Raw genomic sequence first — 24,911 nt, forward strand, 5'->3', positions numbered from 1 at the left:
GAGGAGCTGACAGCTTCCCGTGCAGGCTCAGGACCAGGAGGTGCCGTAGCCCCTCCATGTCCCTGTGCCAACGCTCTCCCCAGCCTGCCCGATTCCTCCACCCCAGCTTTACTTTTGTCTGTGCTGCTCCACCAAGAGCATCTAATCCCTGCCACAGCCACTAAAGGCTTCAGGAGATTGCTGGAGACTCTTCTGAAGGAGCTCAGTACATCCAGGTCCACAAAAGTGCTTCGGCCAAGTTTAAGATCAAGCCACTCTGAATGCAGTAACCTCATGTCCAAACTCACCTGGGTAAGCAGCAGCCTTCTCCTGCCTGCCTGGGACCTGAGGAAGTTTATTCAAAGGCAGGACCTTTGCAAAATCTCATGCACAGACTCTTGACACTGACAACTCCAAAAAAAAATCACTCAGCCTAGCTCTGGTGCCCTGACTGCCGTGCTGGGTGTTCGGGTGCCAGGCCCCTCCAAGGGCATGGTCTTTACTTTCCAGCAGATGTAACTGGTTCTTGTGCACATCCACTCAATCACCACTCCCGGGAAGAAAACAGAGAGGAAGCAAATTTATTTTTGAATCTATTCTAAGAGGAGAATACCTTCTTCCCTCTATTTGAAGCAAGCCAGCCTCTCGGCTGGAGCTCCTGGCTGGGCAGAGCTGTGGTCACACTAACTAGGGAAGTTAACACCTCTGTCCCTTCCCAGTCTCATTTACCTTGTAGAGCGTGTTTCGAATGATTTCAATGTTCATTTCATCCAGGTCCTGTTCGGATATGCAGTCTTGGAAGAAAGCAGCTGAAAGAGAACCACAGACAGAGTTAGTGCTGCCCTAACCAGACCCACGCCCAGCCCTTCCCAGAGCAGTCGGAGAGCCCTCAACAATACCAGGCAGAAGCACGCTTTATGCTGAGCTGGTCTGGCACTCACCTTCAGTGCCACCAAATTACTGTGACTTAAAACCTCAGGCTCCACCACGGCTCTCCAGGCTGCAGTCATTTTGGGGGCACTCACCTGGAAGTCTTTCTTCGCCTCTGGAAGAATTTCTTCACCCTTTAGTCCTACCGTTTGGTTAACAGCCCATTCCAGGCAGAAATTCTCAGCATCAGTGCCAGATGAGCCCATGTTAAAAAAAAAAAAAAACAAACCCAAACCCAAAACTGTTCCCAGATGTAGGCTCTCAGAAGTGACAAGACAGCTTCCGAACTGCCTGCTGCAGCACAGCAGCAGTGTCTATGCATCTGTGAGACTGCAAGTCCTGAGGAAGCTCGTGTGCTTCTTGCTCCTCCAGCATCTTACGTGGGCTAAGGAGACACGGGGATACCACAGCCCCTGCAGCCTGGGACACCCCACGTTTGGAGTCAGGAGTGGTTGCCCCCTGGCAGGTCTGTCAGCCCTGTTTTCCTTTGATTTCTCTAGCCTGAGGTAAGCAGCAGGAGACAGGAGGAACTGGTGTGTTCTGGTGGGAAGCTCGGCCCAGACACTTTGCCAGATTATCTCCGGGAGGGCGTTTGGGAAGCTGTTACCACACAAAGAACACGAATGGGTTTCAGATCTAGCGCGGGGTACTACAAGCTGCAGATAAAGATGGGCCTTGTACATCTAGCCTGACAGCAGGCTGCTGTGCCACTCTCTTGTTAGCAAGAGCACAATGAGACCCATTGATGGGACTTGCCTGACTTCTTCAACTCTTCCCTCAGCAACCAATTCTGCTGAATTTGCTGCAGAGAGAAATATGATCTTTCCCAGTTCTGCACTCCGGCTGTGGGTAAGGGACATTGCGCTCACACCGAGAGCTGACCAGCGCTCTGCTGAACCAGGTACGCTCTGGGTTCACGCCTCTGGTGCCCACCACTCTCACTGCACGAGCTCCATGGCAGGGACAGCAGCCACGCTGGGGATCCAGAGTCCTGAGCAGTTTCTTTGCTACTCTTTGCAACAGCATCAGAGACCAATGCCACGTAGCTAGAGGCTCGCTACGGCTGGCAGAAATGAAAACCGAGTGTGCCAGGACTGGTTTTCACTGCAAGACTCACTGGCTAGCCCAGATAGCTAAGCAGTGGCTACTTCAGAGTAGCAGAGGAATGAGAACACAGCTATTTCAGTTCTTGGCCCTCCAATATCCCAAATTAGGCTAACAGCAAGACTTATTTTGCCCTGCTAACCTATGAAAGCCATTTGGGGTTAGGCATTCCTACCAAGCCACGTAGCTATTCAAGTCCTGCAGGAGATAGAGCTGCTGTTTCTTCGCGTGTGGTCACTGGAAGGAGTGCAAGTTAAACAACTGGAGCCTGCATGCTTGCTTGTTTAGGCAACACGGCTACTCCCCACGTACTCCTGCTGAAGAAATGCCACACTAGATGGTACACAGCCTCAAGGGCACAGCCGGGGCAAAGGTCTGAAGAACTTGGGCCAGCAGGGCAGAAGCAGGCCGGGCTTGCTCGTGTACAAGTGCCTGAACAGGAGAGCAAAGACCCTCAACCACCAGCTGCGTTCTCCAGATCCCCCCGGCAGCGTAACGAGGTGTTTTCACTCCATGCACAGCTTGAAGCTTGAAGCTTTCTTGAGAGCTAATAATACCTTTGAAATACTTGGTTCTATCTGATCCCCAAAGTGGGAAGCTTCACGCGTCCCCTTGAGGAGGATTTTCTTCCCACACACCATCCCTACCGCGGGCTCGGCTCCGCTGCGTGCAGCACTTCTCCCGCTGCGCTGTCCCACCTGGCGAGCCCACCACGCTCAGCTACACTCACACCCACGCCCAGGGAACACCAGGTAAGCTCATCGGCCTTGCTGCAGATGCTCCTTCCCTCCTCGGATGCCCGAGGGGAGCTAGACCTCTTTAGACATGTTCTCCCTCCTGTGCTGGGCTCTATCTGGCAAGCCGGTTTTCCATGACAGCTATCTGATGTGCCCCATTACTCCAGAGATCATTTGTGAAAGCACTTTCAGTTCCAGAAACGATGACTGCCATCAAAGACAATACGATGATTTAAGTGTTTTGCACTTTCTAGCAAGCCCAGATGAATGATTAATCCCTGACTCAGGCGTACCTCGTTACTTGTGCCCACAGATGCTAATTTAGAAAGTCTCCTGTGACTACCTCTCCTACTACTGCACAGAGACTTCCATATTTTCTCCACAACCACTTCCTACAACTTTTAGCTTTAAAGAACATGTCTGTCTGACTGGCTGTTCGTAAAACATTTGTTTTTACAGAGTCATGTGCCTCCCGGTCAAGGCTTGAAGCCCTGGGACAGTGCCTCAGTGCAGGGTCCTGCTACATAAACAGCTTAAAAAGCTTTTGGGTGCTTTTTGTTGTTGCTGTTGTTTAGTTTAGGAGGTTTTGGTGTATAAAGAGCTTTCCTCAATATAGAATTAATTTGATCAGTGTCAGAACAAGATCGGCCATGGGCAGAACTTCATCGTTATCTGCAAAAATTGCCTACAAGACATTGCTCAATGATCCAACCAGAAGTGCTGGAACGTAGAACAACATCACAGCAGAGGGTCTGCTAAGGTAGGGGGGGGGAACCAGGTGATCTTTAAGGTCCCTTCCAGCCCAAGTCATTCTATGGCCTTCGCTAAGGAAGGGCACGCACCACGTGTCCAACAATAATTATTACAAAGATCACTTTCTCCAAGACCTCTCGAGCTTTCTCCTTCCTCCCTGCTTCCAGGGCACGATTCCCAGAAGAGCTGGCAAGTGGCTACGTGTGGCAGATGAGATCTAACCGCACCTGCACTCCCGTGACAGCTCAAGGCTTGGCTCACACAAACCAAATTCCCCAACAGCCTGAGCTACCAGAGCGCTGCTTGGGACATTTGTTGAAGCACACAAGGCTCAATGGCCCTCCAGATGGAGAAACTGGCATGGGGCAGGCAGAAACATGAACTTAAGCCCAGCCACCGCAGGCAGTACAGCCACAGCTGTGCATTACCCACTGCTTTGTCTTCCTGGAGCACGACTTGGACCTAGTTGGACCCTGATAGACTGGAAAGGGAAAGGGACATCTGCTCCACGCACAGCTGAGGGGTACTTTGAAAGGCTCCACTCACCCAGGGGAGTGTCCACCAGGATGGCATTGTAGAGCTCCGCAGGCGTCTGAGCAATGTTCACGGCTTCCATCTGCTCAAAGCTTCCCAGAGGATGGCACTTGGGCACCAGCTCGGAGATGGAGCGCTGGTGCAGGGTCCCAGTGATGAGCAGAATGACGTTGTCGATCATGTAGCTGTACCTGCAGGAACCCAAGACAAAGCCTGTCACAGACGGGCTGCTGCTTCCTTAACATCTCCTCATCTTCCCTGCCTCGATATGGAGAGTCAGGTTCGTGCTACAGCTCAACTGCATCCCTTTGGCATCTCCCACTGACCAGTGAAGAGCAGTAGATGGGAAGGGAAGCTTTGTGGAGGTTTTTGGCCAACCCTCCTGCTCCAAGCACAGCCAGCTCAGGCTGCTCAGGGCTTTGTCCAGCTGAACTTTGAGTCATTTCCGAGGATGTGCAGCTCGCAACCTCCCTGGGGTTCTGCGCTCCAGTGTTTCTGACCACCCTCACAACACAAAGGCTCTTCCTAACAGCTCCTCAAGGAGCCTGGCTGTGTAGCTGGGAACAGCCGTCCCTCCAGCCGTCCTTCCAGCCTTCCCACTGTTCTCCTCGTGCTGCCTGCTCTGCACAGAGCAGCTCACCCGTGCCGAAGCCTCCAGCACCGCAGTGAAGGGGAACCCGCAGATAACCTGCCTCGAGCTCGGTTTGGGTGCCAGCAGCACCACTGCACCTTGCCAAGAGACGGAGAAAAGGTCACACCTCTGCACTACCACTCCCTCCTAAAAACAATGGGGCTGGCAGCTTTGGCACAACCTTTATTCATCCCCTCGTGGACCCACACAAAGCATTTTCACCCCTCTGCCATCAACGGATGCACGCTCTCACATTAACCCCTGCTACGAAGTCCCTAACCACGTCCTCTGCTTAAATTAGGCAGGATTAGGGATCAGGCTGCCTCGGGAGGGGTGTGAAGAAGTGCAAAGGAGGCACCAAAGCAAGTTTCAACTGGGGAGCAAAGCTGAGACTGAGAAATGGCCCTCGGTGCTTTGAGCAGTTGGTGAAAGGAGGCACAGACGGCCTGAAGACTGGGAACGTGAGAGCTGGTGGCCTCGTAAAGGGTCTAAACGAAGGGATAAAGGTGCCAGGCGAACACAAGGAAAAGCAGGAGCAGGAGTGGTGCTCTGGGCACCCTGACCATGAGCTGAGAGAGCTGGGAACCTGAGAAACGTGGAGCGAGAAGAGCTGCTGAGGTCAGAGGAAGGGGCACAGATGCTGAAAGAGCCCAGAAGATGCTGAAAGATGCCCAGAAGGGAACCTCAGCAGGAGCTGCTCCAAACCAGACAGGACGGGGCCTCAGTCTGTATGGCAGGTGGGGCTGTGTGAGGCTGGAGCAGCAAGCCCTGCTCGGTTCAGGCTCCCCATGGGTACCCGGGCACTGAAGCAAGGCAGCAGGAGCCGAGGCTTTAAGGGCAGCAGGACAGCGAGGCTCTGAGCACACCCCGCTGGGACAGGCAGGGGGATGCTGTGCCCGAGCTAACCGTGTGGCTGCTTCCCTTTGAAGCCCGGGAAGGGCAGGTGAGCAGAGCCAGTTACGGGCAGATTCCCGTCGTTTTTATTAGACAAGCTCAAATATACACTCAAACGGCACATCCATGAGCAAATCCACACCTTAGCTCCTCAAACAGGTGGTGCGGGGCTGGGCAGCGCCCCGCCGGCCCCATTACTTCTGCAGAGCGCCCTGCTGCACCCCGGGCAGCCTCGCAGGGACAGCAGAGCTCTCGGGGCACTGGGAAACCTCCCGCTGCCTGAAACCTGCAGGGTCATTATCCTCGTGCTGTTTGTGCAGCCCGATCTCCCCGGCAGCAAGAGGGGCTTGTTTGTAAGAGCCCAGGGCAAGTCCCTCGTGGCGCGGCGAGCGGCTGCTGCGGGTAAATACAGACATCTGCAGCTCCCTGGGGTGTGCCAGAGGAAAGGCAGAGCGTTAAGGGTCATTTTCCAGCTCTGCCATCTGCCCTCAGGCACACACAGGGCTTTTAGGACAGAGTGCATGGCAGCAGGGCTCTCGCCAAAGAAAGGTGACAATGTAGGGCCGGACCCCATTTCTTCAGCTTCCACGTTGGAGGAAGAGGTGAGGAAATCAATCACTTCATGATAGGCTCTTTCCTAGGCTCAGGAAGGAATCTTGCAATCCACAACCTATTTGTGACTTATTTGCAAGGAGCCCGGCCAGAGGTGGAGAGGGACCGAGACGAAATGCCTGGAGCCCTTTCTAGCTGTAGGACTTCCGAGCAGCTTAGCCTTGGTGTGCTGGATCAACGTTCACGGTCAGAAGAAGATTTTGTCCTTGCAGGAGTTACCCTGGGCAGAACAGCAGGAAATTTCACTTTTAAATTTCCTCTCTGACAGTGTTGCAAGCCCGTGCAGTAACGAGAGCTGCAGCAGGACAAAGGTCTTGGAGGGCCTGCCAAGGCCGGGCAGACACCAGCACACCCCAGTAACCCTGCCTGAGAGTTAGCTAAGGATGAATCCCGTTTCCTTCAGGCAAGCCCAGGCTCATACTCGGCCCCCGCTGCAACCCAGTAAAAATCGTTATGGCTTAGTCAGCCGTGGTTATGAGGTACATCTCCCGGTGCCAGGGCAGCTGGAGAAGCCTCTCCTCATCTGTGCACGGGGCAACGCTTGGCTTTCCCGTGCCAGGATCCCAACGAGAACGCATCTGCTCCCAGTAGCACAGCTGTACGAAAACCAGCGGAGAGGTCCTGGCTACTTCAGCACTTCCAGCCGAGCCCCACGGATCAGGTTTGTTGGTGGCAGCAGCTCTCCTCCAACTACTTTTTGAATTGAGTGGCCTTTGTCGTTGTCTTCCTCATCGCCTACCAGGTTCTTATCAGCTTCAAACGTTTCATGGTTAATGCACGCCCGGGCTCTTCAGGAAGACACGAGCCTGCTGCGTATTTGAGCTCCAAAAGCATTTTAACCTTCACTCTCCTTACAGCCGGTGAGGGGAGCGGGCTTTAGGGCACATGGCAGGGAACAGGAGCAGCACCACGAAGCCCTGCTGCAGCCTACGAGGCAAGAACAGGCTTCATGCTCGGGCTCTGAGCTGCTCCCTGCCCACACAGGGCCCGAAAGGGCTGGCTGGGTGATCCGCCAGCACTTCACGTGTACGCTCACATCCTGCCTTGCTTCGCTCACTCGATTCGAGGTGTGGCGTATTCCAGAAATTCACATTCACAGAAGCAGGGTTTCAGCCGATTCCTAGAAGCATCAATACCGGTTGACACTAGAGCAGCCTTTCTTACGTGGGGACAGGAAGGAGTTATCGAGCACAGACACATCACTCGCAGCAGGAGAGATGCTGCCTGACGGCTTCCTGAGGTCCGACACGGCCAGAGCAGTACCTGTGCTCCTCCAGCAGCACCCAGCTCAGCACCGTAGGACCAGGCAACGCTCAGCACACAGCACAGGAGCCAGGACAATGCCCAAAACAAGCCAAAATGTGCGTGGGGGGGCGGTGTGAAAGCCTGCCTTCCAGGTCAGAGAGATCCTCCTCACTTCTGGCTTCGGGAGGTGCGGTCACAGATGGGCACGGCGGAGGCCACCCCAGGAAAGCAGAGCAGAAGCAGGCTGAACGCTGAGAAAGGCTTTTCACCAGGGGAGCACATAAAATGCAGGAACGCTCATCACGTGGGGCGTTTACAACGCAGCCTGCAGGCACCAGGGCAGAGCCCTGCGAGGCAGCGACCCCACGACAGCAACGGCTTCTCCCTCCCCCACTTCCTAATCTAATCATAAAGAGTCATTGTCCCGCAGCAGATAGGTTGGGTTTTTTTTTTTTATTGCTTTCTGCTCCAGGATACTAAAGAAACCGTAAACAATACCGCAAGTGGTCACAAAGCATGACTAATGACAGAACACTGCATGACCTGCGTTTCTCAGGGATCCTCCGAAAGCCCTGCCAGACTGCAGTGCAACAGCTGCTCCGCGCAGGGTCAGGAGGACAGCCCGGGGGGCAGCGGTGAAACGCAGCAACCGGGGGGCTGGTGTGGGAGCAGAGCCCCTGGAAAAGTAAAAGGGCTCAGGGGCTTTGCGTGCGCTGCTGCCGGAGCCACAGGTTGAAGGGAAAGGCTGGGGATATCCACCCCGAGCCTCCTTTCTCCCCCAGTGCAGGAAAAAAGCTCGCCTCCCCCCCAGGGCTGCGATCCAGGCTTGCAGCTCGGAGTGACCTGAGTCATGCCAAGCTATTCTGAGCGCTCGTGGCCAAGCAGCCGGCGCTGCGTAAGCACAGCCAGCGCCGCAGCGAGGGGCCTGACCCTGCAGCTCGGTACCCGACCGCATCCCCGAGCGTGAGGGATGGGTTAAGGTATTGCTCAGGCAACTTCAAGGCTTTCCAAAACCAGCATCAGCCTTCAGCGCTGACCGATGCAAGGCAAAAGGCTCTGGGAGAGTGCCCTGGGCAGTTACTCAGATCACTGTAGAAACACGTGTTTATTTTGGGATGAAAGGGAAAACTCCAGCGGGATGAGAGCAGCGCTCTGAATTGTGTGAATTCTAGAGGCAGCTTTAAATTACTATGAAGTTGTACTGACTGCAGGCACTTACATTTAGTGCCTCCCTCTTGCAGCTCATTCAGTTCAGGGCTGGGGAAGAGCAGCGGCAGGAAGTATTTTGGGGTCAGTTGTAGCACTGCTTCCCTGGGGTTGTGCACAAGCAGCCAGGATCACCTCTACATCCCACGGGGTTCAAGACCCAAGCAAAGGTGCTGGTACACGGAGCCATTTCTTACATCTCTCTTGGGCTCCGAATGCAAGCAGCTGTTGGGGAAAGCAAGGTACAGGCTTCAAAGCACAAAGGAGCAGGAGCTGACCCTAAGAACAGTGCCAACACCTGAGAGGTTTGCATCTGGAGCATGGCTTTACCATTATCAGGACACAACCGTACAGCTGCCCTGAAGGGGAAAGGAAAGGGACCTCACCAAGATCCCAAGCTTCGAGGCTTGTTCGAGTAATAGACAGCACTGAACAGGATTAAATCCTGAATTTTTCAGCTCAGAGAAGAAGAAATCAGAGCAGCCGCTTCTGCTGATGAAGTTTTACCCCGTCTGCAGCCGAAGTTCAGGCAGTCCAGGGAACACAACCACAGCGCGATCACCTCCAGCGAGGTGTGCTGAGTGCTGACCTCTTTCTCTCTTTCTATGCTCTCTTTCCTAGCATCACACCAACAAAAACCACACGTAAGCGGTAGTTTTGTGAACCTGCTAAAGAGAAAGCTGAGAATTTTATGGTTGCCACCACAAACCAAGGGCACTCAGCCAATAAGTGGGTGCTCTACTAAACTTAGATCAACGAGACCATTTCACAGCAGAGCGCTATAACTTCACAGTACTACAGAGGCTGTGGCAGCCTTTCAAATCCAAGGATCCAGGAATGTTCTCAGCATTAATCTATATTTAGCCGCATCTCCACATGATTTTTACCATCTTTTAGTGAGTCTAGATCTCTTGGGATACTGACCTCAGTTTTCCAGTGGTATCATCCGGCAGCTTATAAGCACTCATTCAGCATTAGCCACAAAGGCTAATTAGAAGAAAAAAAATCAAAGAAGTGCTTTAATTTTGAAGTTTTATGAATATGATGATGTGTTCTAGATGCATACAACCCCCTGGAAACAGCAGAGTTGTCTTGAACCCCTCACAGCCTCGTGCAAGAGTCTCTGGTTGCTTAAATTCGATGCCTTAAAGCTTGACCTCACAGCTCAAGAAACACTAGGCTGGTACGCGAGGCTGAGCCCTGGCACTCTGCACTGTGCTGAGGCAGACTTGAGCACTAATTACATTTTAAATACTGGCCAGAAACATCTCATCATGCTGCCTGCACATAAACCAGCTGCAAAAGCCAAACTTGCATATACTATTTTGCTAAGTCGTGTGATGTGAGGAAGGTGGCAACGTTTACACAGAGTTGTGTGAGCATCTGTGGGCTTCCAACTGAAGAGGGACCAAGGCACGCCAGCCTTCAGAAGTAACATCTCTTGGCCTCCAGGCTCTCTTGGGGCTGAAACTGCCTGTCTAGCGCACTGAGAGAGGCAAATCTATGGGAAAGTAGAAGGAAAATGAAAGCTGCTGAGGTCTAACACCAAAAGACCTCGAGAAGAGTTTCCAGGAAGGAGTGAAGCACCTTACACGGGGGCAGAACATTCATCCAGCTGAAGGCGTGCAAGGTGCCTTCTGAAAAAGCTGCAACCATGCATAAATCCATCAGAGGAGCACAGGTAGCCTCACACCATACTCCTTCCCCCTTGCTTTAATGCCTCCAAGAGATACACTGCACAGAGAGAACTGTGAGAAGGAACAGGAGGCAAGGGCAAGAACCCTTCCTGCAGGCTGCAGAATAAGCAGAGAGAATCAGCTTTAAGCAAAGGCAGAGCAGGCAGTTAAATCCACACACTGCCTCTCGACGAAACAGCACCAGCGTGGATGTGGGTGTAGTGCAAGGTGATGTGTTCTCACCTAATCACCTACAGCTCGCCTGCTCGGGCCCCTTCCCGGGGCTGCAAAGCTTCGTTGGGAAGATTTATGTTTGTTAATGAAACAGGGGCTTCCATCTGGAGCTCATCACTACCATTTTGCTGCATCTTTATTACCACCAACAATAATCACAGAATATCCAAATTGGAAGGGACCCACAGGGATCATCGAGTCCAACTCCTGGACTCGCTTTAATAATGCTTTGCTGGCTTTTCTGAGGGTTGCTGCAGCTCGGTGTGCTTGCCAGGCACCATGCTAACACCTTCCAAGCGAAGAAGAACAGCGCTGGTCAGTAGAAGCAGGGTTATGGTGTCCCAGATTAAATGAACTGGCGAAGTGAAATGTTCTCCAGGTGCTACAGGCTTGGGAAAAAAGCACAACACACAGTGAAATCCACCTTTCAAAGAACACGCTGCCCTTTCCAAGGCGGACACCCACGGCTCCACAGTTTTCAGAGAGGACTCCTGCAGCCACCACGCAGGCACACAACCCAGTTAGCCTCCCCGACACTCATTCTGGGAAACTGGTGCAAGCAGGAGAGCAGATGCAGCTCTGATGCTACCACCCGGAGGACACAAGAGCCTGCGATTGTTTCCAGACCATTAGTTTTGTGCCCTCTTATTTTGAATGTTGCATAACACCCCTCCAAGAACTTGGCTTATCAGTTCAACTTTGCACTCCCTGCAAACAGGGAAGCTGTTTGTCAGGAACCTGTGCTGCTCTGCCAAAACCATCTCTGCCAGAAAAGGCTCATAAAACCTTTTATTGCAGGATCCCCAGCTGCTATGGTAATTTTTCCTCCCCAGTCCCACCTCCACCAAGGTCTCAACAACTAGTTGAAAATAGCAGAGTACAGTTTTCACCACAACAGCATTGGAAAAGATCCTCCAGGTTATTGCATTTGCCCAAGTAAATTGCCAGTGCCCGTAATGTAAAGCATTCGGAGCTATTTTTGTAAGAAAGGGCTTCAAAAGGAGGTAGTCATATTTTGTAACCTCACGCAGCGATGCCAGGATGCACACTCCAGTACATTTAGAATAAAGACAAGCAGCTTCCTACTCCAGAGGAGAGGATTATTGCTCTTCAGCTCAAGTAGCAGCTGAAACAGTTTGGCTTTAGAAAACCACTGCCGTAAGATTAAGTTTCAACTCGAAGTCATGCAGCAGAAACTAGATCTATCCAGTGCTGGGGAGAGGCAGAGCAGGAACGGGTCACGAAGAAGGTAGTAGAGGGAAGTGTCAGCTAAGAAAAGGCATGTGCAAGGGGAAAAAGTACATGCAGCCTCGTCAAAAACAGGTCTTGTGACCACAAAAAACACACCAGAAGCCAAGTTCCCAGGTACATCACCGGGGCAGCAAGGACCCTGTTCTTGAGGTCTAGCAGACTGGTGAGGCAGAGATAAATGATGCCCTAGCCTGTCCCCTGCTGACAGGCTCGATCGCAGACTTGGACGATGTGTTCACACCCGGCTTCACCTCCAGCTTTGCTCCTGCAGTGGCCTGAGTGGTTTCAGCAGCCAGCAGCAGCTCCCCCAGCCTGACTGTGAGATCGAGCCCTCCTCTGCCCACCAGCTTGCTGCAGGGGTGAAGGCTCTGAACGACTGCCCGAGCCCCCAGCCATGCTGCTGAGGAACTGGGCTTTCACCAGCAGGAAAAACCCTGTGCTGGAGCAAGGGCAAAAAGAGCTTTTCCCCCCCTCCACTGGAAAAATACCAAAGCTGACAATCTGATCAGGCTACAGCTGAGTAGAGTCAGGAGAAACGGCACGGAGCAGAGATAAAAGGATCCGATCTGAACGGCAGGCAGGAGCACTGGAAGGAAGGACAGACAGGACATGGCATTGTGTCAGGCTAACACAAAGAACAAAGCCTTCACAGAGAGGCAGGGCAGAACATCACTGAGAAGAACCTAAAACCCACTTCCATCCCGCAAGTCAATATGTGCTTGCTGAGTTCAGGAAGTGGGTTTTGCTGCTTCAAGTACACTTAATACCTGTTTGTTGCTGCCCTACAGAACGCTGCCACATTCCCTCAGCCAAGCAGGCAATTATTTGTGTTGGAGCAGGGAGGCTGACAGCCAGCTTGTGCCCATCGCTCCGACCCACTACGGGCGGCTGAAAAACACAGGGAAGCACCAGCAGGAGCAGCGAGGAGCCGCACAGCGAGGCACAGAGCTAGCAGGTGTTTTATAGGGGCCGTGGAAAGCTCAATAAGTTGAGTTCTCGGTAAGCTGAGTTCCTCCTTGCAGCAATGTGCAGCGGCACAGGAAGCCAACTACAGCTAGAACCTGAAAAAACAAGAGGGAAGTCAGCCAACTTCCTCAATATTTTGGTACTGACAACGCGGTGCTGCCACGGAGAGGATCGGGGCCAGGGAAGTCAGGAAAGGAGCACCACCGGACAGAAATCAGAGACACCAAGTGGCTTTTTGGGAACAAAGACCTTGCTTTGGGGCTGCTGCGTGGCTGAGTTCTTGGGGCGGCTCAGTCCGTGTGCTTTTAAACACCCTCCTCTGCCCCGGGCTCTGCAGGGGAGCTGGCTCCTGCTCACCTCGGTGGGTGCCCACCCTTAGCTCTGTGCTGCGGGCAGCTGCAGGGCTGGAGTGCCACCTTCTGGCAGGCTGCGGGCAGCACTGCCTCCTCCGGGAGCTGGTAAGGACAGCATCGGGGAACACGGGTCCTCTGGGAGCTCCTAACCCAGCTCAGAGCCAGAGGTGTGCCAGGGGGTTGGAGTTGGATGGTCTTTAAGGTCCCTTCCAACCCAAACCATTCTGTGATTCCACGATCTCCTCAGCAATGTGACCCAGGTTAAGGTCTGAGCACCCTCCAAAAACAGGTAACTCGCGCGTGGATCAACTCAAAAGCATCCCAGACTTCAGCCGGGTGTTCACAAACTAGAAAGCCTCTTTTTTTTTTAAATTCTTGATCCACCTCAGGGCACCAGCCATCTACAGCCGCGCTGCTCTCCGTGAGGCGGTACCTGTCCCGTGTGGCATCCTCCAATGTTTTCACAAAGGCCAAAAATTAAGTACATAAACAGCACCCTACACTAGCGAGTTTTGGAGCTGTACTGGACACGCCACAAAACATTTGCTTCCATTTTAAGCTTGACATACAGCTCCTGCAATTCCACGCCAGCTACCCAGAACACACATAGGAAGCTCCGAGTGCTGCAATGCTTTGAAGCTACTGCCCCCTGCCCCACACCAAGATCTACTGCAACCCCTGGGGCAGTTTCAGGGAACAGAACACAGCCTGAAAGGCACCCCAAGGAGTCACCTCTAGCCTACCCCCTTTTACACCATCCCATTCACTAAATATATTAGGATTATGAAGAGAAGGGCAAAACCAGCACCCTATCCAAACTCCTGGTGCTTCCCTATCCTCATTCTTCTGTTTTAACCTGTCTGCAGTGCCACCACTTCTAATATGCTGACAGCAACTCCCCCCTCGGTCCAGCTGAAGCCATGAACACATTCTGTGTTTCAGCAATATGCCACGGGTGTGATGAGGGCAGACCCCGAGGAGGCTGCTCCACCAGCAGCGCACCAGAACCACGACAAAATGCAACCGAATACTTGGACTCCTTGCAGAAAAGGCTCTGCAAGAGGGTGGAGACTCTTCCTGCGGGAAGAGTTTTTATTCTGCTTCATCTTCTGCCTTCCTCCAGGCTATGAAGACAGCGGCGTTAAAATCTCCAGTAAAAAGGAGAGATGAGAGCAGAGACAATTCAAGCAAGAAACGTCCTGTGCCAAATGGGAGCGATACGTCCGAGAAGAGATTAAGCAGTAGGCGAGATACACGGATATCTGCACGGGGTTGTTTTGTTCTGCACAGCTCTCCGCAATCAGAGACGGAGGCTGAACAAGATCAGAGTTAAATCAAGCTGAGAGCAAACACCAGCTTTAAAGCTAAATCATTCAAACGGCCAGGCTCTAACCCTGCTGATGTTTTTACAACAAATCCAAGTTTGGCCAATTGGCGTTTTGAAACTTCTCTTGTCTGAAGCTTCAGAAAATAGACGAGATTGCTCCACACAACTGCGATGACGACCTAGAAACTGCTCCAACCACTGCGAGTGCTGCTGCAAGATGCGGGCTTTGCCGTGCCTCGCTGATGTCATGCTGCGTATCCGGAGCCAGAGAAGGAAATTCCATGGGCTTTAGTGACAGGCACGTAAGAAAAAGCTACCTCTCAGAAAATAGGAAAGGCTTAAAAAAGACAGGCAGCTTTAGCACAGTGACCCAGAAAATTACAGATATGAGGCACTGGGTTAGACAAATGAGATAGCGGGACTGTTTAGACATGGAATGATTACAACAGGAAGGCTCTGCAAGAACGCGGTGCTATTTCGAGCCTTTTACATCAGCTGAAGCAGCTGTGGAACTGCACACACAGGAGCCCAGTGCCTGTTCACACACTGACAGAGGCATGCTGAGGCTGCCCCAACCCTGTCCTCTCCTGCTGCACACCCTAGACCCTCCTTTTCCCTAATTGTTGGATCCCACCAAGCTAGCTGAGGAAACTAAGTAAAGATTAACCCCAAAAGGAGAAAGTTGTTCAATTTTTGGCCAGCTCAGCTCCCTGAACCAGTTTACGATGGGGTCAGACGCAGGCTTACAGCCACCGGGATGGGATGGCAGGTAAGCAGCAGTGCAAACAAAGCACACACACCCTGGGAGCAAAAGCCTTTAGCACCACAGTGATGCTGCACCAGCTTGTTTGAGACCTCCAGAAGAGTTTCAAACAGCTGTGGAAAACACAGCAGGTACAGTGCTGAGCGTGGAAGGTTGTTCTGAGAGTCCCTAGAGGTTTTGTGTGCTGCTCCGAGCAGCTGGTACTCACGTAATGAAGTCCAGAAAACTCGCTAGGGGCTCGTAGGCGTGGTTCCTCATGTGCCGGAACTCCACCACCATCTTCTCCTTCAGCTTGTCGTCTATGACGGAGACGGTGAGCGGGGACGCCTCGTTGGCCAGGAAGTTCCCATAGTCGGTGCTCTGCAGGTGCAGCTTCAAGTCTGGAAAAGAAAGCACGGGTCCACGCTACAGGGTTTGTGCTGGGAAGGGTTCTGAGCATACCTGAGGGGGCTGGGGGTCAGCTCTGGGTATTCCCTTCTCTGAAAGGTCACCTGAAAAAAAAAACCCTACGCGTTAAGCCATGTGGTTACGTTTGTGCTCAGCTTTACTGAGGATGATCTAAATGCAGAAAAAAAAATCGGTTTCACTGCAGCAGCCATGCCCCATCTGAAAAGGGAAATGGTCACTGCCTGCATAACTGGGCACACCTTTCTGCCAGCTGTGCTCGGTAAGATGGAAGGCTGCTGATTTTCTAGGAAACAAGTCTTTGCTACTGGCCTTGATGTCTAGAGAACTGAATTCTTATTTCCTCTAGCCAGAAGTGCTCTGGACACAGGCTTCTGCGAAGTGACCAGGACCGAGAGCCCACCTGCCTCCAACAAACAGGTCCCCTCAGCAATGACTGGGAGGCAGGAGGCATCCGAAACACTTTCAAAGCCAAAGAGACGCAAGCAACAACCCTGAAATTACAACAACCTTGGTGAAGTCAGGCATTAAAAGGCAGAGAAGGGCTGGAAAAGCCCATCCTCACCCATCTCGCACAGCTGGCACTCCCTGCTCAGGATGGAGGAACACGCTCAGAAGCCTTCCTCCCATCCAGCTTCGAGCAGTTGTCTCTGGTACCCCTGCTGCAGGTCCGGTGCCCAACTGAGCTGCAGTGCTGGACAACAAGCAACCACAGCACGCTGAGCTCTGTCAAGATAAAAATCCCTGCGTGAGCCAAAGGCATTTAAGTGTCCGTATGGAAAAACTGAATCCAGAGCTGAGGAACGTCACAGAGTCCCATTCCTCAAAGCATTACGAGCTGCGCTGGTACACGGTGTTCAGCTCCCTTCAGCTTCACCTCGGAGGGCCAGTTAGGCAAGCATCCTCCCAGGGATCCAAGGCCTTTATGGGGGGAAAGGAGAATAGCTGGAAGAGTTTAGCCAAACCAGATGTGAACGCCCCGTCCAGAGAAAACAAACAGAAAACCCAAGAAACTTCTCCCTGCTTTCCCTGAAGCAGGAGCGCTGGGGTCGCCTTCCCCTCCTGCTGAGCCGTGCGTGTCCTCAGCACCACGGGATGAGCATGGCAACCTGCACATGGACAGAGAGGTAAGTGAGAAAAAGGAGTGTGTATATATGGCATGGGTCAAGCTGAGCTTGAGGAGACTGATCTCTTGACATTACAGTCAGCTACGGCCACGAGCTGGACAGCATTCTCAGCACTGAGCTCCAAGCTGAGCCTGTACTGTACAGCGTGACACTGGCCTCATCCAGAGGGGCAGAAGGGTCAGACAGCTTTCAGGCTGACTTAAATCCTTCTGGGTATTTCCAATGGGGTCCAGCAAAGACATTTTTGACCCAGCACTGTTTCGTTCCGAAGACGTTACCACTGCTGAGTCTCACAGGAAACAGATGGTGGTTATGGAGGGGGTGAAAAAAGGCCAGACACTTAATAGCACTCAGTTTCTGTCATGTTTCTCAGCAGTTTCCAGGACAGTTTCATACTCCACTTACTTTTAACAAGGAATCCTGGATGCAGCAAAGAGAGCTACTTGCTCAACAACTCGCACCGTGGCTGAAGCAAAGCAGAAACTGAACCTAGCTCCCTGCTCCCCAGGCTGTGCTGCAGCCCAACAGCTGTGCTCTGTTCCACCACGGCACCGTGAACTCCTGCTCGCACTTCTGAGATGGGAAAACACGGGCTGGATAACGGAGAGATGGAGGCTTTTTTTTTTCCCCCAACATGACCTTTCAAGGCTTTTGTGCCAAACTCAGAGAGCCCCTCGCCTCAGTGTGGCCTGCACAGGTTCGTTACTGCTGACGGTCACCTCCTACCTGATGGCAATCCCTTGGTGAGCCCTGCAAAACCCAGCTCCCAGGAAGCTCCCACCGAGCAGTTCTGCACCTCACTGGCTTCCGACAGCTAAGAGAGAGACAATATACCAGAATTAAGTCTTGCTGAGTTCTCACTCCCCCTAAAAATAAACCCTAAAGAGGTTTAGAGAGGTCTGGGCTAGAAACCAAGACCTAGAGCTACAAGGCAAACTGAGGCAACGCTGACATCAGCCTTTCCAAAACAAAAAGACTTTTAGATGAGCTTTGGAGTACGAGTGGAAACGAAGTGCTGCTGTCAGATCAGAGCTTTACCAGCTTGCGTTTAATGGAAGCACGGAGCAAGAGTCAGCAGCTGCTCACCAAGCATGAGAGAAAAGGTTCCAGGAGGAGGACTGTGCCCGTGGAATCAGGCTGCAGGGTAAGGCTCAGGGGACGGCAGCAGCGACACCCCCGTACCGCCCTGAGGAAAGCTCAGGCTGTGCAAAAAGGCATGTGATGTTGTTTTGCAGCTACACGGGAACTTGGAGAGGAAACCGCTCACTGCGCATCGTCCCACCAGATCTTGTTTCAGCAGGGAAACTTCCCAGGCTTTCAGCTTATTTCCTAGAGAAGAGAGGGGAGAAGTGTTTGAAGGATGCCTTGCGACAGCCCCATTGCAGCCACCAGCTCCATGAAGCTGCTCGCTGAAGCTATTTCTCAGCTCAAACGGCTCGCTGAGAGCAGTCCATGGTGCAGACAACACGGGGCTTTGGCTGCGTTTGCCCCGATTTCAGCTTCAGCTCTCCTCAACGAAAGCGACGGATTTGACCCAGCCCTGGAGCTGGGACCTCCCAGCAACACCAAGCCTCCTGCATTCCCCTGGACCGCGAGGGAAATGAAAACACCAAGGGAAAGCTGTAAGACTCCCGAGGCAGACAGTCCCATCCCCAACACCTTGGGCATGGCGGGAGGCCAGGCTGGGAAAGCTGGTGCCGAGCAGAGGGCTGGCAAAGAGAAGAGCTCAGCGCTTGTTCGGCGAGCTGTGTGCCACTTCTGGCCTGCCCGAGCTGCTGCGGGAAGGGACCTGGCGGTGCCACCGCCACCTCCTGCAGCTCAGCTCCCACCTCTGAGGCCACAAAAATCCTCCTTGCTGCCTGGCCAGGGATGGAGGGACAGGAAAAGCACAGCTAAGAGGGCAGAGCTGCCCCCCACGCGCTCTGGCTGTGCCTCGCAGCCTCTCCATCACCAGCTCCGAGCAAGCTCTGCCCGGCCGGAGCGTTTCATCCCACGCAGCGAGGGGGCTGCCCCCCACGCCACAGCACAGGAGCCAGCACAAGGCCGTGCTCTAACAGGACTGAGGTTTATGTAACACTTGGAAGTCGCTTTTACAGGCAAGGCCAGCCACAAGCTGCAGGAACCCAGCTCCTCTGCGCCTCCTCGCATCCAAGCGGACGGAACACATTTTCCAAGAGCCGGGCTGGGGTTGCAAACCCTGCCTCAAAGCACCCCACGGCGTAGCAGCGCCTCGCACGAGCCCGTCCTCCTCCAGCCGTGCTCCCCAGGTGCCATCCAGGAGGGTTTGGGAGGTGCTGACCGATCCTGGGGCTCTTCCCAGGTGGAATCCCCTGCCACAGGAGCCTCGGGAGCACGGTGCCTGACAAGCAGAGCCACTACTGAGCTGGAATTGGAAATCCTCACGCTGCTCGGGGCTCCCACCTGGAGATGAGCTGCTCCTGGCGAGCCCCTCCAGATGCTGACTAGCAGGCCTCAAGCTGGGGACCGCTTCCGAGGGGAGCACTTGCCTGTTTCGGCGCTTCTCCAGGTGGTTCACGCACTTTAAGAGCGTCCTGAGCCAGCAGCTGGCAAGGGAGCTCGTGAATCACCACGCTGCTTTTGTTCTCTCGCCTCCCCCGCAGAGCCCAGTAACTCACGGCTGGGTCACAGCTCCCAGAAAGCTGCCTCACGCGGGAACACAGCAGCTCCTCAGACCCACGTCCTTTTTTTTTTTTTTCCTGCTGGGTATTCCTGTGGAGCAGCACACGCCACGGTAATCTCGAGCACTTACAGCAGCCTCCTTCCAGCCCTCGGACCAGGCACTGCGATTTGGACACGGTTTGCTGCCAGCTGAAGCTTCCTTCGGTGCACAGCTGTGCCAGCGCCACATCTGGACCCTCCAGGTGACTTCTTGCGGGACCTCACAACCACAGCAGTAACAGGACCCTCCCCTGCAAATCTGCTTCATCACAACCCAGAATTGAGCTGTTACTCAGCCCTTCAGCCACCTGCCTGCCCCCAAAGCCTGCCCTGCATTACTCAGACACTCCTGGCGACCACCAGCTCATACGTCCACCCCGTGCTCTCCAGCACCCTCCTGAAGCCGTGCTGTTCAACACCGAGTTCAACTTTTGGGCGCTTCCAGCAAGGACTGTGAGTGAGAGGACGATCGGTCATGAAAGCTTCCACAGCTTCTGAGCTGAACCCATGTTTTTGTGCAATTACCTGCTGCAATCCCAACATCTTCTCACTCCATCGCTGCACATACACAAAATCAAAGCAGTCTCCCCATCAGCTGATCGCCCACGTCTCCCTCCAGAAGGCTGCAGCTCTCACCCCCCAGCCTGTCGCTGCGTTTATAGCCACTTCAGACGCTTCTGAAACAGATTCTCTGAAACCTGACTTGAGAAACGCCGAGAGACCCTTTCCTTTTCTGCAGAATTTCAGACTTTTCTGTGGTTGCAAACCAGCGTAAGTGATGTTCCACCTCTCCGGTGCCAGGCAGCAAATTCCACCGCACCACAGCTGGGCCCAGAAGCCACTTCTCTGGCCCTTTCCCCATCACTGTGTCACCTCTAACTCTCCACCTTCTGCTTCAGAGGTCCTCAGCCCATGCTCCTATCTCTGCCGAGGGAAACCATGGCTGCAACCTCCGAAGTCCCGGACGCTGCTGTGAAACCTAGCGAAGTTGAAGGGAAAAGCAACAAATCACTCAGAAGCTAGGAGGAACGGGGCAGAAGCAGTCCCACGCCGCAGGGACCGAGAGCAGAGGAGGAGGGACACCACCAGGACACCAGCAGCGAGGGGCTGCAGGCGATGTGTGCTGGGAAGGCCGGGCACTGCCATCTCCTACCAGGGGGCAGGAGCCAGACAAGGCATCAGGCAGCACCCGAGGAGCAGCTGACCTCAGGTGCCACCTGAAGCTCAGCCATGCGAGGCTGTGGGGTTGGTCTCCACCTGGTAAAGGGGGCCAGAACAAACAGCAGCGAGCCTCTGGTGAACCCTGCAGGAAGCCAGAGACCACAGCGTTTGGCACCACGGCTGGGCAAGGGCCGGCGTTTATTTTTGACGTGTTTTGCTTCAGCTTGCTTCAAGAGGAGAGCCCCGGCGGGCACAGGGCAGCCTCGGGGCTGCTGCTCTTTTGTCACACTCGCTGCGGGGCAAGAACACTCCCGAGCCCTGCTGCGGCCCCAGAGCTCTGCCTGGGGCATCAGATGTGGGATGGGAGCTCCTGCACAGCCACAACGCACCCCAGCGAGCCCAGGGCCAGCTCTTCACAAAAATAAAAGCAGATGCCAGGGCAGCAGCCCCGTCCTGTGTTTTCAGGAGGTCCCTGCACGTGTAAAGGCTGGGCTGCTGCACCTGCAGAGCTCCAGGCTCGGCCTGAAGCAGCCTCCAAGTTCCAGGTGGTCCTGAAGCGTGGCAGGGCTTAAATCCATCGCCTGGCCTCCAAGAGCATGGTGATAAAGCCCGAGAGAGAAGGGCAGCACGGCCTCTTCTGCTCCTCTCTTGGGGAAAGCAGACGTGGGGAGCGCTCGGCCTGCAGCACGATAAAGCCAAGGCCTCCATGGGAGGAAAGGAAGATCCTCGGGGCTCTCACAACAAAACTCTGCGCTCAGCAGGAGCCCGTGGCACACACAACACCCACATGCTGGAGCCAGGAGCGCACACAGGCCCTTGGTTCAGTGCAGAGCCTCCCTGTGCAGCGGGAGGACAGCCACGATGCATCCCCCCTGGCTCCAGTGCTTTTCAGAGAGTCATTAAGGTTGGAAAAGCCCTGCAAGACCATCCCCTGCCACCACTGTCACCACCAAACCATGTCCCCAAGCACCACGTCCAACCTCTCCTCGGACACCCCCAGGGACGTCCTCTGCCCCAGCCCAAGCACCCCCAGCTCCCTCAGCTGCTCCTCACAGGACTGGTGTTCTTTTTTAAAAAAAAAGTCATAAGTGGAAAAAGGCCTAAGAAAAAAAAGTCAGAAGTCAAGTCATAAGACTCCTCTCATACAGGAAGGCAGCAGGATGCTTGAAAACTGGCCACTGCTTTCTGGTGTCTCTTGCAAGCAGGCAGCCTGCAGTCAGAGCATTTCATCGCCTCTCCTCTGCATGGAGGAGGAGAGGGAAGGGGACAAGCCATCAGAGCACGGATGCCCCTGGAGGAAGCATTTAGGGCAGCAAGCCCTCAGCAACCCACCCCCGAGCTGACTGAGGCAGCAAAGCCACCCCGAGCAACCCTGGAAATGCTCTTCAGGGCTCACCACCAGCCTGGTGCTGGCTCGTTCCACAGCACCCAGCCCAAAACTACATCCCTGGGGACTCCTCCTTTCCTCAGGAACCACGTTTATCCATTATCTGCCTCTCCCAAAGGCACCTCTGAGGCTCAGCTGGCTCACACCAAGCCCAAAACAAGCCCCTGCCACTGCCCAGCTGGCTGCGTCCCAGCCCCATTGCCCTCAGCCAGCAGGGGAAGGTAAGCAGTGAGAGGGGAGGGAACGCTGATGAGAAGGTGCAGAAGGTCCTGCTCCTAAAGAAAATCCTTTTGCTCACTTCCCAAGCTCCGTACGCTGCCTGCAGGGCTGAACACCAACAGCAAGGCCTGCCTGGAACTGATATTCCTGTCCCAGATCGAGCTCCACTCCTTCCAGCAGCTCTGCTGTGCGACTCTACCCAGGGTACGATGTTCTCCAGAGCAGGCTCCAGACCTCCAGCAGGATGCTGCAGCTTCTAGGAGCTCAGCATCCTCCCGACAAGAGAAGTCGCAGCGACTCCTAAGCCTGGTTATCCAGGAGAGCGGTGTGCTTACACAGCTGGAACGGGGAAGCAGCTCCAAGCCCGTCACTGACACCTCGTGTCAGAAGCAGGAACTGGCTGCAGCGAGCTCCGAGCATCCCGCACGGGCACACCAGGACCTCTGGCTGGGGAACAGCCCCAGAACCAGGGCTCCTGGAGCTGAAAGAGAGCATTAAACAGGTTGTTGCTGAGGGGCTCCGGAAAAAGCATAAGCCAAAGCAGCCGTTGTGCTCTCCTGGTGATTCTCGTCACGTTTTCCAGCCCTTTTTAAAGCCAGGTGGGAGCCTGCCTGCTCACAGGGAGCTATATGGCTCCATGAGATGGCAGTAAGCAGTCTCAGCAGGAGTTTTAATCAGCTTACTTCGCGATCAGACGAGCAGGGATGGCAGAGGATCACGCAGAAAGGCAAGCCAGCACCTACCTCGATTTAGTGCCGAGAGAGAACGCACCTGGAAGTCTACAGAGCACAACAAACTGGTGCTGTGCTAGGAAAATCGTAGCTACAGGGACAGAGGAAAGAAATGGTCTGACCACAGACCTACGTAACCGATCACAAGCAACGTTCCTTGAAGGAAAGCCTTCTGCAGGAGCCAGGCAGAGGAGGAACGAGAACAGCAGCAGCTCAGAGCAGCCTTTGAGGTCTGAATGAGGCTTGACAAGGAGCACAGCAGCCAGCAGAGAGCCATCGGGGCAGGATGATAACGACACCGTGATAATCACACTGTCCTGAGCCACTTCAAATGCAGAAGGCACCACAGGAGGAGCCAAGCTTACGCAACTGGGTTAAGAAGGCAAAGAGAAGGGAGAGAAAAAGGAGAAGCTGAAAATACAGAAACACCCCAAAGAGGAATTAGTCCGCGGGGATACAGTTTCGGGCTGCTGACTAGCAAGGCCACAGGAATACCTCCTGTCACACTCCTTCGGGCCCTGTGCTCCACAGCAAGAACAATAAAGGCTCCTCTGCAGCTCTTTGCTTGCAGCAGTCTGCAGAAAATAAGCTTCTGCCCTACATAAAGGTATTACAGATACTTTTACGGTACACAAAGGCTGAAGCAAGCGAGAGCATTCCGTTCCCATTCTGTTGTCTAACATCTGGGTGAGCAGCTCCAGGTACACACAACCAAAGTCCACCTGCCAAGGACTCTCCCAGGTGCTGAGCTTGGATCTGAATCGCTCGGCAGCGACCAAGACAGAGCTGACACTTCAGAGAGTACCCCGAGCTGGAAGGGACCCACCAGGACCATCGAGTCCAGCTCCCGGCACCACACAGGTCCACCCAGCAATTCAGACCATAGGACTGAGAGCACAGTCCAAAGGGTTCTCAAACTCCAGCAGGCTCGGTGCTGTGACTGCGTCCCTGGGGAGCCTGTTCCAGTGTGCGACCACCCTCTTGGTGAAGAACGTCTTCCTGATGTCCAGCCTGAACCTCCCCTGCTGCATCTTGACTCCATTCCCTCAGGTCCTACCGCTGGTTACTAAAGAAAACCGATCGGCGTCTGCCCCTCCACTTCCCTTCACGAGGAAGTTGTGGACCATGATGAGGTCTCCCCTCAGCCTCCTCTTCTCCAGGCTGAACAGACCAAGCAACCTCAGCTGCTCCTTGTACATCTTCCCCTCAAGGCCCTTCACCATCTTTGCAGCCCTCCTCTGGACACTCTCCAACAGTTTCACGTCCTTTTTGTGCTGTGGCGCCCAGAATTGCACACAGTGCTCGAGGTGAGGCCGCACCAGAGGGACAATCCCTTCCCTCATCCAACTAGCGATGCCGTGCTTGGTGCACCCCAGGGTACATTTGGTCCTCCTGGCAGCCAGGGCACACTGCTGGCAAAAACCACCACACTCACCCCCAGCTTGCTAGCAGTTGCCTGGCATTTTCAGAAGTTTAGGACAAATCCAACCATTGCAGTGCCACTGACACCTAAAGACACGCCTGTCTCCGACCCGTTTCACTAGGGAGCAGGTGTTGGTGTTTGTGGGTTACAGGCAGATCCTCTTGGCACCTAGGATGGCACAGAGAGCAGCGTGGCACCGACCAACTGGGGTGGGATGGCCACAACCAAGTGGTGCAGTCGGTACACCAGAAGGAAGGGATGGCATCGAAAAGGACCTGGACAAGCTGGAGAATTGGGCCCACGAGAACCTAATGAGGTTCAACAAGGCCAAGTGCAAGGTGCTGCACCTGGGTGCGGGCAATCCCAGACATAAGGATAGGCTGGGAGAAGAATTCATTGAGAGCAGCCCTGCAGAGAAGGACTTGGGGGCTCTGGTGGACAAAAAGCTCGCTGTGAGGCAGCAGTGTGTGCTCGCAGCCCAGAAGGCCAACTGCATCCTGGGCTGCATTAAAAAAGGGGTGGGCAGCAGGGGACAGAGGGGATTGTCCCCCTCTGCTCTGCCCTTGTGAGACCCCACCTGGAGT

The 24,911-nt window shown here is 54.0% G+C and overlaps 1 protein-coding gene across 1 annotated transcript in view; it reads right to left on the reverse strand.

Annotated features, from left to right (window-relative positions):
• The window catches only part of ATP6V0D1 (ATPase H+ transporting V0 subunit d1), a 33,081-nt gene that overhangs the window by 7,461 nt on the left and 709 nt on the right, over window positions 1–24,911 (reverse strand). Inside the window, exons 2-4 of the mRNA XM_084294788.1 lie at window positions 15,404–15,575; window positions 4,050–4,228; window positions 709–788 (exon numbers count right to left, since the gene is read on the reverse strand). Coding sequence (XP_084150914.1) covers window positions 709–788; window positions 4,050–4,228; window positions 15,404–15,575 — 431 coding nt within the window. The remainder of the gene's footprint in view (window positions 1–708; window positions 789–4,049; window positions 4,229–15,403; window positions 15,576–24,911) is intronic.

The sequence above is a fragment of the Netta rufina genome (genome assembly GCF_964035555.1).
Source record: "Netta rufina genome assembly, chromosome: 13".
NCBI classification, from domain to species: domain Eukaryota; kingdom Metazoa; phylum Chordata; class Aves; order Anseriformes; family Anatidae; genus Netta; species Netta rufina.